The sequence below is a fragment of the Xenopus tropicalis genome, chromosome 3 (genome assembly GCF_000004195.4).
Source record: "Xenopus tropicalis strain Nigerian chromosome 3, UCB_Xtro_10.0, whole genome shotgun sequence".
NCBI lineage: Eukaryota > Metazoa > Chordata > Amphibia > Anura > Pipidae > Xenopus > Xenopus tropicalis.
In genome coordinates, this window is record NC_030679.2 from 92,635,040 (window position 1) to 92,654,656 (window position 19,617).

Consider the following 19,617-nt stretch of genomic DNA (forward strand, 5'->3'; position numbering starts at 1 on the left):
TTCCCGCCTTAAACCTTTCTGCCTTGCTGCCCCTTACATTTGGAATGCCCTATTTGTGTCTGTACTCTACTGTACAGCGCTGCGTACATAAGTAGCGCTTTATAAATAAAAATATACATACATACAATAAACATACATACACAACCAGTTTAACAAACCATTCTGACAAATGGGAGATCTGGGACACAGATTATTTTGGCCATACTTACTCTGACCAGCTCATTCTGCAATTGTTGCACTCTGTCCCTCATTACCCGAAGGTCTGATGTCTCACTAGCCAGCTTGTGCTTGAGAGTTACTGTAAGGAGCAAAAACAAAAAAATAATCAGCTGCCTAGTCTGACCAACACAGCATTGCATCACCACCCCAAATAAACACAGACAGATCTCTGTGTATTATTAACATTATTATTAACATTTATTTATAAAGCGCCAACATATTCCGCAGCGCTGTACAATAAGTGGGTTACATACATTGGACATACAGAGTAACATATAAAGCAACCAATAACCGATACAAGAGGTGAAGAGAGCCCTGCCCAAAAGAGTTTACAATCTACAAGGAATGGAACCAAATCTAAAAATGTTACCCATTCTATCAGCAATTTCTGCTTTGGTCATAACATCGATATCTGTGTCACTCAGCAGGTTGCGCCCAATATCTTGGTGCAGGCTTAGCTCACTTCGAAGATTACTATTTTCTGCCTCCAGCCCACTCATTTGACGGCGCAGAGCAATGATGTCATCTGCCATACGCTGCATAGCCAAACGGTAATTCGATAGTTCCTGCAATACAGAAAACATATTCACTGAGTCATATCCTTGGCATCATATATACTGAATTTCACTGACAAAATTATTAGGAATTGTATGCTTTTTTTAAGCCAAATGGAACTATTATTTAATATCCCAAACATACATACCCTTCATTGGCATTATCAGCCAATCGACCATAGCTCTATGAATATCAAAATACAGGCAAAATGTATCTTTCTTTCCTATTTCCATTTTTCAATCTGTAATTCCATTCACCAATTGATTTACTTAAGATGAAAACTGCGCTAAGCAGTCTGCCAAATGTAAAATTAATAACAAACCCAATGAAAATTGTCAGTTTAAAACAAAAAAAAAAAAAATACAGGCAAAAGATGATGGACAGCAGCATGGTTCCCAAATAAAAAATTAGATCTTTATTAGTTCTACAAAAAAATCAAAAACAAGGCCAGGCCCTTACACGTTTTGGCACCTCTGCTTATAGGCCTATGACTAAAGGCAGAAGTGCCTGAGACATGTAAGGCCATGGCCTTGTTTTCGATTTTTATGCAAAGTTAATGAAGTTTTCATTTTTGATTGGGGAACCATGCTGCTGTCCATTTTTTTCCAACTGTGAACGAGACCAAGGGACTCCAAGGAATGTACAGGCTCTTCCCCTGAGAGATCCATATTGGTGAGCTGGAAGTGACAACAGTTTTCTACAATTATTAAAGATATTAAAGGAGAAGGAAAGGTAAAAACTAAGTAAGCTTTATCAGAAAGGTCTATGTAAATACAGCCATAAGCATTCACAGAAACGCTGCACTGAGTTCTCTTTCAAAAGATACAGGATTTCTTGTCTGTTTGTTTTCCTCTGCCAGAGACACACAGCTCTCTCCCGGAGACTTAAGGGCACTACTGAGAGAACTGAAGGTATGCCTGCAGCTTGAGATTAACTCTTTATTAGCCTTTCCTTCTCCTTTAAATGTGTCATCCAAAACCTTGCTCTAACTGCTGATGGTTTCAATGAAAATCTAGGACAGACAATATGCTTTTTACCTACTATACATCTAAATGGCCTTTCAAGCTGCTTTAGGGTACCAGCACTACAGTTTGGGAATCATTGCATTAGGGGACATACAGTTCTACCAGATACACTATATACTGTACTTTCAACAAGAAAATGGCTGTCTGTCTAAGCAAAGCGGAAATTCAGGGTTGCAGATATTAATGCATATTGTAGGCAGTAATTACTATAAGGGCAGGGTTTCCATAGGGCCCAGCAGCATGGAGCAGAGGCGGAGCTGGGGTGAATTGGGGAGGGGCAGGGAACCGCCCATGACATTCACTGAAGTTGATCCTCCCCTGATAATGAGCAGGGATAAAACTACAGCGACTGCAGGGATTATAACTTTACTAGGGTTCAGAACTGTAGGGGATGAGTGGGCATAAGGAATGAGCTTTAGATGCCCATGTGAGCATTACCCTTCTACTTTAGATAATGGCAATGTGAGGAATAAAAAGAACAGAATTTGTAGAAGATTCACAGTTTGAATACAGTTTTGAGAAAAACTGTTTGATTATTGGTTCTGCTGCAAAAATCAAAGCAAAAAGGAACTGGATTGCACAGTATGGATTTAATACAAGAATAGAATAATGAAAGTAATAGGATTAAAGGATTACATGCTATAATGCCTCTGCTAATCAAATAAGAATCTGGAAAATGGAATGTAATGCATAATGCCCCAAGTTAAATTCTGTGATAAAATGTAATCCTCAGATAGTTTTATCATAAAAAAATAACCTGAAGTGCTCTAATAGACCATAAGGGAAAAATAAAAGAATGTAATGCACGAATGATACAGCTGCAGCTTCAGTGGTAAAAAAAGAATAATTTCACTGTGAATGTTCGATAACATTGGGGACATAGTTATGTAGAACATTAATACTGAGAAGGAGCAGCACCCGGGGAATGTAAACAGACCAAACACAGCGTTTGCCAAGCTCCGGCTGGCTGATCTGTGGCCCTCCAGCTGCAGTTGTTTTATAATTCCCAGAATCCCCCTGACAGGTGCTGGAAGTTATCACTGAACCAAACATTGGGGAAGAAATACATAAAAACAAGGTTGCAGTAATCAGAACTATAAAAGCACACTTGAGAGGTGGAGATTTACTTGCAGAATGCAAGCTGTTACAAGCCTAACATCTACATCATTATTTGAAATATCAAACCTTTTTAACAGGCAAGTTAATTGGTTCCTGATAAAACCAGCTATAGTGTGTGTGTGGATGCAATAAGGAGCATAGACTGGGATAATAATCTCTGTAGAACTAAAGCACTACAGATTATATTAGCACTATATAAATTAAGAATAATAATTATAATAATATATTTTAATTCTAATTCTATTTTTAGGTTTCAGTGAATGCATAATGAGATGAGCACCAGTATGTTATTTTTGCAAATTTCGTTATGATTAATCACAAACAACAATCTGGGCTTTGCTACCACCATTAATGTGGGTATGGTCATAAAAGCTGTTGTGATAAACATGGATGTGGTTTGAAGTAGGTGTGGTTTAAATAGGGGAGGGGTCAAAACTGGCTTCCATTATCATCCCTCCACCACGTAGGCCAGAAAAATTCCAGCTCTTGGTACCACATAAATTGGACAGCACTGTTTTATACCATTTATACCACTGTATGAAGATGATCAAATAAAGGCAAGTAGTTAATTTAATAGGAAGAGTTGTAAAAGCGACACCATTACCTATGTAAGCCTGCAGTTAAATAGAGGTGCTGTGGCTGCATGCTCCAAAAGACTCCTTCCTCACCATACATATAAACACAACTCTTGATTTCTGGGGTGGGCTTTTACTGAGTTAGGGAAGGAAGGGTGTTGCATAACTATAACTTTTGGGTTTATTAAATCAGTTGGGTGCCAGTGGTTCTTAAAACAAAGAATAACTCTTTATTTACAGGAATGTAGAACAACCTCCAGGAGGATAGTCACAAATAGATTCAAATTATTCAGCAGTTACTCACAAATGCAGCTTCTAGAAGTGCTTGCTCAAATCAGGTACCCATGACACACTGCTGATTTAGTCTCACTCAAAATTGTCAAGCCCTGAACCTAAGCCCTCTAAGTGAAACTTCAGTGGGAATACCTCTACCCCTAGCTCTGTACATTTCAGTCCCTACTCTGGTAGATGAAACCCAGGTTTACTAATCCGTCTTCTCTCATGGTTGGAGCATCCGGGTGCTCACTAGCTACCTTGAGCTATATTCTTACTCCAAGAGCAAGCTATTACAAACTATCCTTACACTGTCTTTATTAATTGGACCTACCTCCTCCCAGCCTCTGAGTTCCACCAACCTACTCCAACAGCTGGCATCCCCTTTTTAATATTAGGACTACAACACCTCCTGGCCAGTTACTGAACTGAAAGGACAATACTTAAAGAGATACTGACACCAGAAAAGAAACCTTTTTTACATTTATCATAACACTGTCTTTGCATGAGCTTTATAATTTTGCCATAAAAGTATTTGCCAGATGCTTTTACATTCCCTATCTGACCGCCCTTGATCCTCTATGAGGGGGCTGCCATATTGGTGCAGCAGGAGTCGGTTAGCATTAGAAGCTATAACTGACAGGCTGAGAAGGGACAGTCAGGTTGGGAAAACAGTCAGGTTTAAGAACTTCAAGTGGCAATTGCTAATAAAAGCAAACCTATCAACAAAAACTGATCAACATGACTTATAGGTAACTTTTTATGTAGATTCATAATTTAAAAAGTCGTTTTTTTCGTGTCAGTATCACTTTAAAACCCAGGATAGGGAAATGCATTCCCCTCCCACCTGTAACTACCTGAACAAAGAGTAACTATACATTTTGTCAACTATACCTATACACAGGCACAGAACTGCAAATTCAAAGTACCAAACTGCATAGATACCTAGTGCTAAATGGAAATATATGGGTGAATAGCTGAATGGTTAAGATGATCATAACAGCAGCTGTTGTATTAGCAGCCATGTTGGCATAGGCATGGACACTAAATTACCTTACTGATCCAATGAATTTTATTATCTCTTTCTTTCATTAAAGGGCACGTCCATGCCATTTTTATATAATAAAAGAAAAATGTTTAGTGGCTTACCAATGTATTATTATTATCAGTCCCTATTATATTAAAACACACATTATGGTTGGTTTATTCAGAATCCAGTTAACCTGCCTGTATGTTTTTGGAGTGTGGGAGGAAACCGGAGTACCTGGAAGAAACCCACGCAGACACGGGGAGAACATACAAACTCCACAGACAGTGCCCTGGCTAATGTTAATTACAAATTAATTAAAAACTGTTATTTGAAAACAATTTGTAAATGTAATTTCCAATCACAGCTGTCTAAAGCTCATACCATGAAAAAAATGTAATTGTTAGTCAACCGAACCCTGGTTCCCACAATTCCTTGCATGTCATTGATTAACAGACCAGAAAAAAAGAATCATAGTCCCAACAACAGTTATTATTTCTTTCATGTACTTCCATATTAGTATCCGTACTTTAGAGCAGTGATCCCCAACCAGTGGCTCGGGGGCAACATGTTGCTCACCAACCCCTTGGATGTTGCCCCCAAACCAGGTAGTTATTTTTGAATTCCTGACTTGGAGGCAAGTTTTGGTTGAATAAAAACAAGATTTACTACCAAATAAAGCCCCCTGTAAGCTGATAGTGTGCATAGAGGCTGCCTAATAGCCAATCTTAGCCCTTATTTGGCACCTCCATTAACTTTTATGAAGCTTGTTTTGCTCTACAAGTCTTTTTACATCTGACTGTGGCTCACAAGTAAGAAAGGTTGAGGACTCCTGCTTTAGAGTATTCTATAGGACTGTTGTTCCACAGCTAGAATGCTGCTAATAAGGTATATAATGTTAAGGACACTGTGCTAAACTTGTACAGTACATTGCAGTTCTTTTGGTTATCAGGGGAGGGAGACAAACTCCATATTATACTGTATATGCTTTTTTCTATTTCGCTTTCTCTCCCAGGGCCCAGTAACTTCTGCTTATACCATTGCAAATATACATTATAAATATATTTATTAATACCCTGTAAAAACACAAACTCTACTAGAACTCTTCAGCGCTCGAGTTTTTTTTCTTTACTTTCTTGCTCATTTACACAAGAGGCAAAAACTGGTAAAGAATTGCCCCAGTCAAAATAACATTCATGAAAGTACTTTTCTTAGGGCCACCCGACCCTGCTCTCATATCAGCCCTGGACAATGGCATACCTTCCAGTGCTGGCAGCCTCCTTCTAGAGTATCACAAGATGAGACCATGACACTACTCCCCACATTAAAGATGGCCATACACGCTACAATTACAATCTTTCACTTGACTACAGTGGCAGCTGGCACCAGTCACAGGAAAGAGAGGGAGAGGCACCATTTGCCCGAACAGTACTGGAGTCCCTGTGACCCTGTAGTTGATAAGACTGACCCTATGGTGCTCCTTTATACTTGCCCAGTGCTCCAATTATTAATCTACAAGACCCAAGGCACAGTGCACTATGGTTTGAGAAAGCCCTATACTTTACACCTGCCTTAAGCTGTTTCCTTTGCTTGTTGCACCAATACACACTAATACTTCTATCAACTAAATTACATGCACAAATCTCGTTGTTATTTTAAAATCTCGTTGTTTACTATGTGACAATGACAATAAAGATATATTCTATTCTATTAATTCACCAACTTAATCATGTGCAAATGCCTTTGTTGATACACCAAGTTAATCATGTGCAAGTGCTTTTATTGGTTCCAAATACTTGGTCACAGCTACAATGTCACCACTGCACTGCTGATGAATTTAGCACAAGTTTCATTATGTCAGACTGCTGGGCAAAAGGGTAAAAAGATGAGGCATAGTGCCAGGTGCAGGCCAAGCCAACTGGGCGCCTTAGGCAACCCTTGTCCCTGTGTCATTGTACCAGCCACTTGTCATTGCCCCCTCTGCTTGTAATGACAAGGAAGCACAGACTAGGGTTAGGCAGGAGAGGTGCCTGCCTGGCACCCCCCATTGTTGCGCTTCCTAGGCAGGTGCCTCTCCTGCCTACCCCTAGTTCCAACCCTGAATTGTGCTTCGCATGCAGCACCTCTCGTGCTAACTTCACACTTTAGGCTAATGCCAGACGAGGCATATGGCGGATATTTTCGGCAAGCGGAAAAACGCTTGCTGAAAATTCCGCTCTACGCCTCCTACTTGTGCCTGCACCCAAATGAATAGAATACGCATGGGTGCAGGCACATGTAGCGGAAATACGCATAAAAAGTTTAAAAGTCACGTGTTTTTATGCGTATTTCGGCTACATGTGCCTGCACCCGAGCATATTCCATTCATTTGGGTGCAGGCACATGTAGGAGGTGTAGGGTTGAATTTTTGGCAAGCACTTTTCCGCTTGCCGAAAATATCCGCCCTATACCTTGTCTGGCATTAGCCTTAAGCTGCAAATCAGTACACCCTATATGATGCCTTTTTTTTGTAAAAACTTTACATTCACTCACTAAGGACCTGGGCAGCTCCTGCCATGAGGTAAGGTGAGAACTTTGACTCAGGTGGCAGTAAGTGTCAAGTTAATGAACAAAAGACCTTCCTCGCACACCAAACCAACACTCTCCAAACCAATTCAGTTCTTGGTGCACACTGCTGGGGGGGCTCAGCACGCTCCCAAAAATTCCAAATAGCGACAAAAGCACTGGCACTCATAGCTGCAAATGGGACTAGCCCTTTAAAAAACCTTTATTGCGGAGGTGCAACTTTTGGGGCAAAGTGACCCCTTTATGAAGCATACAAATTGGTGGACGTGAGGACAATTTATACAGAGTTCATTTGCATAATCAGCATCATTAATTTACACAATTAAGTCCATAAATAAATGCAAGTGTAATTTTAAACATACAAGCATATACATTTTTTATACTATAGTGTAGTGCATGAAGTGTGCCAAAATAGTAAACTATATTCACATCAAAAACCACAGCTTAACATTCCAGTCCCATAATAGAATGATGCATGCTGTGGTTTTTGATGTGAATATAGTTTACTATTTTGTGCTTGATAAAGGGGTCACTTTGCCCCGAAACGTTGCACCTCCGCAATAAAGATTTTTTAAAGGGCTAGTCCCGTTTGCAGCTCTGAGTGCCAGTGCTTTTGTTACTATTTAGTAAGCATCAAGTTACCAGGGGCAGCAAAAATCCACCTCTGTTAACTTTGTTCTAGTGAAGGGAGCTCCGATTTCAAAGAGGAAGTTGTGGAGAGGTCAAGAGAGGACAGTGTTGATGCTGCGGCCTCAGGGGGAGACCCAGCAATGGCACTGCTGCAGACTGCCTCTACTCACAGCTTTAAAAGTTATTGTATGTTTAAACATTACAAAAGATGTAAGAATTTATTTTTGACTCTGGAATAATTTATTTCAGTATATAATAAATTGTCCAAATTCATTCCCCCCGTATATGATTTGCATTGGGAAGTAAGGATTCAGGTAGGAGATAATGCTCGCAGCTTTATAAAGCCAATTTACCAATACAGAGCATAGTACAAAATTAATTTTCATGACACAAATAACTATTTTATACACACACAGTGTACAGATACATAAGCTGATTAGTGGGTGCATTTTCAGAGAAGGGATAGCAGCACTTGTGGCGCACAGATGTGCAAAGAATCAATAATGACATTAGCATGTGATTCTCTTGCTGCAAGTCAGTAGCAGCTAATGATGCAACTCTGCCATTATACCCTGGCCAATGGTAATTCTATCATTCCAGTGTCAGTGTCTGCACTTGTGCACTATGCATCAGAGCAGGCTGGGAAAAAGGCACATTGGAACTTCCCATAGGTTTAACAAACATGTATGGGCACAGTATGAATTGTTGCAATGGTCGATCAATTTTGCATCTTGCATATTTTAGCAAGCTGCAATTGCAATAGTGTTTTAGCAGCAATATTGTTGCTAGGGTCTAATTTACCCTAGCTACCAGGCGGTGGTTTAAATGAGAGATTGAAATATGAATATGAGAGGCCTGAATAGAAAGAGAAGTAGCAAAAACTAGCAATTAAAGCAAAATTGTAGCCTAGTAGAGCAATTGTAAAGAAAGACAAGAAAGACAAATGACAAAGCTTCTAACAACAGAACATTCTGTAACATACTACAAGTCAACTACCCCTTTAAAGGGGATATCCACTCAAACAATGAAAAAAAGGCGTATACTAACAAAAACGGGATTCTAAACACCATTCTATATACAGTGATTACATTTTTAAAGATTTTAATGTTGTTTTCACATGTATTGCTACACATACAAATAACTTTAAAATCACTACAATTTTTAATTTATACATGATAAAAAGTTGCTTAGACTTACATCTTCTTTCATCGGCTGCGACAGGCCCTTTTATAGGGTTGCGCCCCGTGCGTTTGTGTGACGTCATTACGCATGGGGCGCAACCTTATAAAAGGGCCTGTCGCCGCTGCAGAAGGAGCGTCTATGGGGGCTACTGTGTATGGGGGCAATTGAGGGTACTTACTATGGGGGCATTGTGTATGGGGGGGTACTGTCTATGGGGGCTATTGGGGGCACTTTCTATGGGGGCACCTGTCTATGGGGTCAGTTGGGGGTGCTTTCTATGGGGGTTCTGTCTTTGGGGGCACTGTGTATGGAGGGTACTGTCTATGGGGGTACTGTCTATGGGGGCACTGTGTATGGGGGGTACTGTGTATGGGGGCACTGTGTATGGGAAGTACTGTCTATTGGGCCATTGGGGGCAAAGCTGGTACATAGTTATAACTCGCTTATAACTGACTGCCTACTCTCTATATTTGTATTTTATATGTAGGAGTTGCTATATTGTTTTCCTTAGGTAGTACAGTATGATAGTATAGCACATTTTGCATCTGATCCCGCCATTTCAACTATATAAAAGGAGTATTTTTTGGAAAAAAAAGGGGCGTGGTAATTGGCGCCAAATCTCTTTGTCCCTCTTTTCATTTTTCAAATGTTGGGAGGTATGCTTATAGCTCAGTCTTCCCTCTGGGCTTGTTACCTACAGATTTCATTACTGGCCTTTCTCTTAAAAGCATTGCATTTATTCAATATAACCACAGGGGGGCACAGTCACCCAGCAGATAGCCTCTTTTCCTCCCACAATGACGAATCTCATGTATTTTTCTGATATTGCCTATTCTTTTAATAACCCTTTTATTCTCCCGCCCTCTCCTTGTGCCCCCTACCCAGTTCATATTTTCTGTATGAGATGGTGCTCCATGAGTATTCCTATTGCAATGATGGACTTAGTGGACTTGGCAATACATTCAGCCAAAGGAAATAGGTGTGAGTTTCATTAGAGGAAAACAATTGATTTGCCTTGTGTCTCAGCAGGGAGCACAGTTATGAAAAGGCTGGGAAATACAAAAAAAATATTATTGTCCACCAACCCTCTCAGTGGGTGCTGAATGGACTCAACATCTTATTTTTTGCTGGGAAATTCTTGGGTTTGTCTCCATAAAGCTAATTAAAATGTACCCAATGACTCCACCCGATCAGTTTTAGGAGGCCCCTAAGATGTGTCACCTATGCACACAGGCTATGATTGCCATGTATTTGGTACGGGTACAATATTTATACATAAACTTCTCACAAAATAGCTTTTAAACATGCATTTAAGTTGATTATCCAGCACTGTAGTTCTTTAGATACAGTCAAGAGGACAATCTGTGTATTAGCCAACTATATCATAACAGAAAAAGCAGAAACCCGGATCTGCCCAGCTGGTAGTTGGCAGCTGCCTAAATGCATAAATAGGCTAATGCCAGACACGGCATAGGGCGGATATTTTCGGCAAGCAGAAAAGCGCTTGCTGAAAATACCGCCCTACGCCTCCTACATGTGCCTGTATCTGAATGAATGGAATATGCTCGGGTGCAAGCATATGTAGTTGAAATACGCATAAAAACGCGAGACTTTCAAACTCTCGCGTTTTTATGCGTATTTTGGCTACATGTGCCTGCACCCGTGCGTATTCCATTCATTCAGGTGCAGGCACATGTAGGAGGCGTAGGGCAGAATTTTCAGCAATCGCTTTTCCGCTTGCTGAAAATATCCACCCTATGCCTCGTCTGGCATGAGCCTTAGTTGGTGTGTAAATCTAATGCCAGACGAGGCGTAGGGGGGATATTTTCGGCAAGCGGAAAAGCACTTGGCGAAAATACCGCTCTGCACCTCCTGCATGTGCCTGCACCCGAGTGTATTCTATTTATTCGGGTGCATGCACAAGTAGGAGGCGTAGGGCGGAATTTTTCAGCAAGTATTTTTCCACTTGACGAAAATATCTGCCCTACGCCTCGTCTGGCATTAGCCTTAAAGTGTTAAAGCATCAGCTGCATGGAATTAAATGAATTGTCTATTTTGGAGTAAAATACTGGGACTGGAAATGCATGCTTATATGTTTATGTGCATTAAATGTACCCATGGGGTGTATGTAATTCCAGTACATTTGCATTTGGTTGGTAGGACTGGAAACAAAGTGTGCTATAGGTGCTGGTTGCAGAGGGCATGCTTTGCCTCATAGTAGGGGACTGCTAGGATATGGGCATCACATAGCCAGTTATACAGCATTTTATTTTTTTTTTTGAGATATTTAGCTGGGGGTACTGAAGGGTAAAAGAGGGAGAGCATACTTAAAATGTATTTGTTGCAAACAATTTCTGCCATAGCTGGATTATATGTGGGGAAGACTGATGTGGCCAAACAACACACCGATACTGCAAATTGAACATTGGCGGCCTGTATCTGAACCACCTTAATTGTCCCACAGCCCATTGTAACACTCAATTCCTGTTTTTTTTAATTGTAGCTGTGCTTGATCTTACAATGCAACAGAGTTCTTATGGGTGCCTGAACTGACTGGATCAATCTAATGGTGGCCAAACACGTGGCGATTTGTGATCTTTTGTGCGACCATCGGTCGCACGAAAGATCATACAGTCAGCCACAAACTGTTCAGGGCTGAAACGGCAGATAAGGAGGTAGAAACAATAGGATTTCTACCTCCTTCTGCCGATTCAGCACTGAAGGCAGATTTTGCTCAGGCGCCTTCTATGGCGGCCGATCAAAATCTTTTAACTGGCCCGATCGGCGAGTCGACAAACAAGGTTTCGTACGATATTATCGGTGCGTGTATAGCCAGCTTAACTCTAATGTGTTACGGCTGATTTCTGGCTTCTGTTCTCTTTTTTCCATATAAACAAGACATTGAAATAAAAATTAAAGAAACAATCTAATAATCGGGGACATATTTACATAGATAGTAAAAGCATCTAAAATTGGCCTACATCAGAAAGTACATTTGTTAAGCAGATATGTGACACTTTGTTATAGAAGTAATTTGTATACAACATTTGTTTTGCATTGATATTATCCAGTGATAACTCACACAGTCCCCTTTTTATGTTACCACAATTATCCCTGCATTTAGTTTTCATTAATCTTCTAACAGATTAGTGATTTATCCTTCTTATCCTTGTTCAGTCTATGGTTCCCACCAGGCCCTACTACATTCATCACAGTAGCAACATTGCTTTATATCTTCACTGCCCTGATTAAGGATTAACACTGAGAGCCAAAATTTATCAGAATCTTCTCCTTGCTAATGTTATGTTTGGGGTCGTATTCTTATTGTGTTTTGGTGCAAATGAACTCCCAACCCCTGCTCACCTGTTCTTGATGTGCTGCCACTGGGTCTGGGGGGAGTTCCATTTCATTGCTGTAGTAAAAGACATAAGATAAAGAATAATAATATAAATAATAGGACAAAGAATTATTTTCTGTATGTGCACCTTGTATCATAGATTGACAGAAAGCATGTGTATCTATGGGCAAGTATGGGGGAGAATGAATCTTTTACTCTGCAAAGTCCCTGTCTCTTTGGTACAGTATATAGAACTGATAAAATATTTTGAAGGGTTGTTACCTTTGCTTTTGTTGTTGGTGGTTTGCATGTGGCTTGTTCAGAGGCCCACTGTGATCCATATGCTTTTGCTGTCCTTGCATTGAATGGCTCCATGGGTTGGGTAGGATATCAGCAAGAGCATTGTGGGGCGGCAGCGACAGTCCATCTTTCTGTAACTGAGAAGAAAATAATCTAAGTGTATCCTGCCATTAAAGGGAAACTGTAGCTAAAGCAAAGGATGTGCCTAAGCATGTATTTTCTAGCAGATATATCTAAAATATGGTATTCATTAATGGAATGTGAAAAGATATTTGAAGTTATCGAGGAGTTCCATGGCTACTTAATGGTCACAGGCCTAGAGTATATGCTGGTACAGAACTCTGAGGTTTGAAAATCATAAGCTGCACTGGCCCAAGAATGGATATTAATTAAAATGTGACATATTATTAAGCAGATCCCATTATAACCTTTACTTCCTGTTTCAAAACGCACCAGGATATTACCTAGGGAAGGGAATATTGTAAGTTAAGACTGGTATACATGTATTTGTGAGTTATGCTCACAAATATATCAGTGCAGGTTAACAACAGTTTCACCTAATTTACACCTGCTGGCAGAATTTGGTTTCTGAAGCAAAGCATTAGAGGTGCAATGTTTATGCCAATTATCCATCAGTTTTTAGAATTTGTTTTAGGTTTTAACATTACAGGAAAAGATAATTGTTTCAAACAAACACTGAAGGTGGAAATTACATTTTTATATCTATATATGTGAAAACAGCAGGTTCTCTTCTGGTTCGTTATTCATTATAAGTGAATAATGGTTTTTTTTTACTCCCCTGTCTTCCCAACGCACACTGCTTCCGACTACAATGGATTCCTATGGGGCAGTTTACAAAGCTGCCACTCAGTTATCTTATTATTGCAAAAAGCACAAAACTACACAAATAATAATAATGATGATGTTTGGAACATACTTCAACATAGTTTAATTGATTTCCCTCAAAATAACAGATAAGCCATGTTTAGTCCAAGCAAAGTATATACGCTGAAACCTTTTAATTTCATCTAATCGTTAGCTTCTGTTTAAACTCGTACAGTCTTAGGATGGTCAGATTACATTTCACTACATGTTGTACTTATATAAGCCTTTGTTACAGTAAGAGTCACAATGCATTGCTCTTGCCAATACCTATTTATTATAATACTTACAGAGGAAGAGTATGGTCTGTAAAAACTATCCATCAGAGAAAAGCAGTTGTGCTCCTAGGCCTGCTCAATATCCTAGGGCAAAGTGATGGTGTTCCAGGCAAAAACAGCACCCCAGTATCAGCCAGTAATGTTCCCAGGTTATACCAGCAGCATAGTGAGACCTGCAGCATATACTGTAACTTTCAGAGGTACAGTAGCAAAGTACCCAAGACTATATTAATCTCCATGCTAGTTCTATGTTAATAATCTAGAGGCAGACACCTAGTGAGCAATCACTATTTTCCCAAACCTAAGCTCTATCCCAGTAAGAACATCAGCACTCTCTTAGCACCTATACAGTAACAGTGGGAAAAGCTGTGCGCTGGTACGGGCACTATGATAGTGAGAAGCAAGTTCAGTATATACTGTGCTGCAGAAAGTACACCCAAATTAGTAAACTACTACTAGTAGTCCTTTATATGAACAAGCCCTACTCCTTTAGTTTAAGCATATATAAAAATATGTATTTAGTCAGATATATCCATTTACAGATATAATAAGATATATTCCAATTTCTAGAGCTTAGCATCATGCATGTAAGACACAGCCCGATATAGTTAGCAGAAACCTGACATTATATAGAGAACCCTCCTGCTATAGAGCTTTACATTGTAAATGTGAGTGGGGGTGCTAGTGCCAGACCCTTGCACTATGGGTATAAAAACCTGCCATATGCTACTCTAGCCCTGCTGCAAGACATTAATATGCTTTATCTGTCAGCTGCTGCCACAGTCCTACTGACAGATATATATACTAACCTAGCTGAACGCAGCTGAACTATATGAGCAGCCCTACTTACAGAGAATGTAGTATCCTAGGGAAAGATAGCTGTTGCACAGTTACCCTCCCGCACCAAACACACACACCCTACTGCCTCTCCTTTATTTGATTTAGACAGTACATTCCCTCCTCACCCATTATACTCACTTTTTGACGGTCGGTTGGTGTGTGCATAGTGACTGTGTATGGTCCTACAGGCAGGAATCTGTATAGAGCTCACTAAACTCCTAGCCACCTGCCCAATCTGCCTAATGCTCCTGTGCCTTTTTTTTGGCTGAACTGTATTTTCCCTTCTGGTTAATTCAGACCATTCCCCCCTCTTCACAACTTAGATTTCTCCTTTATGCATTTTTCTGCCTTTTTCAACTTCCCACTATGCAGTCAGGTTGCTACAACATGAAATCCCCTTGGAAACTGTCACCAGGAGGCGGAGAGAGAATAACCCTGGGATCCAACCTGTGCTCTGCCTCTCTGTCTCTTCTGAGAAACTGCAAGAGGCTTTTCTGCTATGCTGGCTGCACTCAGAGACATTTAAAGGGGCAGCATTACCTTTCAAACACTTTTTTTTCATATAGTATTCTATGAAAAAATACTTTTTCAGTTGCTTTCTGTTGTTTTTTTATTTTTTTCTTCATTTTTAACCATTTAAACTTGCACAGTCTTAGGAACAATCAGGGTACATTTCATTACATGTTGTCCTTATATACAGTAACTGTTTATTTGAATGAATGAAGAATCTTGAATTTCCTTGGCGTTTCTTAGAAGCTGCTCAGTGAGACAGGGTGCCTTTTCTCTAAGCTGTTACAATTTGCTACATAAATTGATACATTTCTCAGCCATATCAAAACAATGTCAGCAACTTATGTATCAATTGTAACATGGAGCATGGTTATTAGGGATCAAAATGTAACAGCTCAGAGAATCAGCACCATCACCGCTAAGCTGTTACTGGCTTATATGAGCTAAACAATAATAATATTTCAGTTCTGAACAATTCTTGCCGTACTATTTGAAAAGAAGGGACCCTTTAAAAAAAGTGTATTTAAGGTCAACTAAAGGCAGCCCCACTCTCAGTCCGTGGGGTAACGACTTCTACAGCAGACCTCGCCCAGGCCCAGACCTCAGGGTCTGCTGTATCATAGTTCCCCCTCCCCAGCCTGTCTCCTACCTTAAACTTTTTTGAAAACTAGGCATGAACAAGGCATGATGCAAGCAGGCAACGCAGGGGAGTAGGGAAGGAGGGACTGATTGCACAAGGCACCCCCTCAGAAAAATCTTAGGTGCGGCCTGGCATGAACAAAGGACGGACAGTGTATGAAGTTACACATGATATGCATGCACAGCTTAATGATAATACAAAATGTTATTTAGTACGATTTTATCTGTGTGTGTATGGCCACCTTAATTCTTAAAAAGGTGTAAATACTGAGAAATAGCAGTTATTTTATGTACAGGGGGTGATAGAGGGGATTGTGCAGCCCTATTCAAACAGATCTAAACAACACAAAATGTACTAAAATGTTTCAGTCACCAAACTAGAGACAGGCTTTTGTGAATATAATAGGGTTGATTTACTAAAGGTTGATAAAACGTGCGTTATTTATAGCATGCGTTAAAATTTTTATCGCGTCTAATTTTTTGTGTCTTAATGCACGATTCACTAAAAGGATACTTGCGTTAATTTATGCGCAATGCTGCTTGCATTATTTTAGTCACAATTTGTGCGGTATTTGACAGAATAAGCACTAATCAACGCACCGCATACAAATATTTGCCGCGTGTGAAAAAATGCACGCCATGTTAGCCATACATGCCATTATTTTCGGAAAATTACTGTACTGAAAATGACCATTTCCCTGCCAACTGGAGGATGCATCACTCTAGGGCCAACACATACTTGAATAAATAACACTCAGGGCCGGAACTAGGGGTAAGCAGAAGAGGCAGCTGCCTAGGGCGCATGACTGGGGGGCGCCAGGCAGCCTTTCCTGCCTACCCCTAGCCCACTCACTTTAGTCATTGCCCCCACCGCTTGATGATCTAGCGCATCGCAAACCGCCCCCACCCCCCTGAGACTGCGCATGCGTGCTAAAGCACATGCACAGGGGGGGGGGGAATCAGCGAGGTTGCCGACCGGGTTGCCTAGTTCGCCCGGTCAGCTTGGCCCACCCCTGATAACACTGCAAAGTCCATATTTTATTGTTGCTCATTAACTGTACTTTTCTATAATTACTGCCTGTCTCAAGTAGGTGTTAATTTTCGCACAGACAAATGCGATATTTAGTGCATCTAACTGTTTGTGAATCATGTGTTAGTGTTATTTCAGCGCGCAAATTAATGCATGCGGTAGCGGTAATACTGTAGTGAATCGCGTGTTAATTTTCGCGATAAAAATGAACACACTTTAGTGAATCAGCCCTAATGTTTCTTTAATTAAAATGTTACTCCATTAATCTTACTCTGATTTCACTTTACTCTGATTTCACATTAGCCTTGTGAATAAACTCCTAAGAAAAGCACTTGATACAGGGCTACACACACTGACACATTTCTTGCACAACAGCTTTTTTTAACATGTACCTCTATGGTAAGCAAAGTGATGAGGGCAGGAATATTCGATAATACATAAAGCAAGGGATATTATATCTGTGAAACTGCACATGGAAACATTGATAAGCACAGTGCAGCAACTGATTAACAATTAGCTGTTAATGGATCTACAGGTAATGTATTCATATTCATACTGGCGGTTCCTGATGCTTTCTAAGCAGTTCCGTTATTATCACAATGGACGGGTTTATGATTTAAGGGCTCTGGCACACGGGGAGATTAGTCGCCCGCGACAAAACTCCCTGTTCGCGGGCGACTAATCTCCCCGAGTTGCCATGACCCGCCATCCCACCGGCGAACACGTAAGTCGCCGGCAGGATGGCACACGCGCCAGCGCGATTTCCCGAATCTCGCGAGTCTTTTTCGGCAATTTCGGGAAATCGCGCTGGCGCGTGTGCCATCCTGCCGGCGACTTACGTGTTCGCCGGCGGGATGGCGTGTCATGGCAGCTCGGGGAGATTAGTCACCCGCGAACAGGGAGTTTTGTCGCGGGCGACTAATCTCCCCGTGTGCCAGAGCCCTAAACAATCTCTTTTCCATATTGTAACAAATGTTGTTTTTATATTTTCACCAAGCAGCAACCAGCATTGCCAGTTGCTAAAAAAAAAAAAAAATCTTCATAAATCAGCCCAGTAGTGTAGTGTAATATCCCTTGCATCAAGCATCAAGTATACCAAGTGTTTTTTTAATGCATTCCTCCTAATGGCAACACAAGTGTTAAGTGATTTCATTCTGTCCTGGGGGTCTGTACCCATGGGATAAGACAATAAATCTAAATGAAAAAAGGAACAGAACATCAAGATTCTCTTTACCCACCCTTGGGTATATTTCTACTACCGAAATCTCTGTCTCTCTTTTTTTGGTGTAACACAGATTTTATGTATATATATATATATATATTTTTTTTTTACCATCCAGGTCTGTAATATACTGGCTTGGTGGCAACCCTATATAAAATCCATGTAACTTGTCTGAAAAATGCAAACCTGTCCACACCAGGAGTAAACAAACAACCAGCCTATCACAGAAGGAAAAGAGGTACTTCCAAGAAAAAAACTCAGTACACCATCAGCTGCAGCCATAAAGTGTACTGGAGCCAAAGCAGAATGTAAGTCTGTACCTTCGCACTATTAGATAGATAGCCAGACTAACAGTAGTTAGATGATAGATAGATAGATAGCTATACATGGCAGCAGTATATTCTGTGCCAGCAAATCTATATGCCAGTTGCTATGCACGCTTATGTACAGCTCAGCAGAAAATGTTGCAACTTTATAAATACAATTCAGTAATAATACTAAGTAAACATCTTAAATTTATACATTGGACCTACCAGAACATATTTAATACATTTGGGATAGCATGGTTAGATAACACTAAGGAACATTTAGCTTCAAATACTAGTGCAATAAATATATATGCAAAGTGAGCAAACAATTTAGATTTAGGCAAAAATAATGGCAGTAAGCCAAGACCTAAAATATAACAACAAACAAATATATGCCTCCCACCTCCTTTTTTCATGGGACTAGGGGATTTGACCCCTGTGATCTCTGACAGTCAGCACAAGGACTGAAACGCACCCATACAATATGCATAGATTATACTTATGCCTGATTCTCTACTCTATCCCAACACTCATTTCAATTGCATTTAGAAACAAGTGGGTTATAGGTTATAGCAGAATGTTATCTCAAGATACTGTGCCTGAGAAAGACTATTATATTAGAATTGAAAAAATACTGAGTAAAGTTGCAAATTCAATGAAGTACTGTAATTTATTTTAATTAGTAAAGCTTGCATATCAAATAATAAAGCCAACTGTAAAATCTTTCATTTACGGAGAAGCCATTGATTTTGCTGATAAAGCAAATGCAATCAACTAGAGAGCTCTAAATTCTTTACAAAGAGGCTATGGTTATTGATAGCAGCAGGATTGAATAAAGGTTAGGGGAATTACAGACAATAAATAACAATAATAGGAGGGTATATATAAAAAATGAGAAGGCATATAAGGAATAATACTAGAAATATATGGAATAATGCTGCTGGCAGTTGAAGAAGTGAAAGGACAGCAACATACATGTTCCGAGTGGCCAGAGACAAGCATGATTTAGGCATTGAAAGACATGGGATACTTTGTCAGCAAAAGGATAATATATACAGAGACAATACTTTCTGGGCTCATCTTTACAATCAAAGTATTACA

At 40.1% G+C, this 19,617-nt stretch overlaps 1 protein-coding gene across 1 annotated transcript in view; it reads right to left on the minus strand.

Annotated features, from left to right (window-relative positions):
* The window catches only part of ccdc33 (coiled-coil domain containing 33), a gene marked incomplete at its 3' end in the record, with an annotated part of 27,104 nt that extends 11,939 nt beyond the window's left edge, over window positions 1-15,165 (minus strand). Inside the window, 5 exon segments of the mRNA NM_001126682.1 lie at window positions 210-298; window positions 590-785; window positions 12,534-12,582; window positions 12,790-12,944; window positions 14,946-15,165. Coding sequence (NP_001120154.1) covers window positions 210-298; window positions 590-785; window positions 12,534-12,582; window positions 12,790-12,944; window positions 14,946-14,972 — 516 coding nt within the window. The 5' untranslated portion in view covers window positions 14,973-15,165.
* Window positions 15,166-19,617: the final 4,452 nt, after the last annotated feature.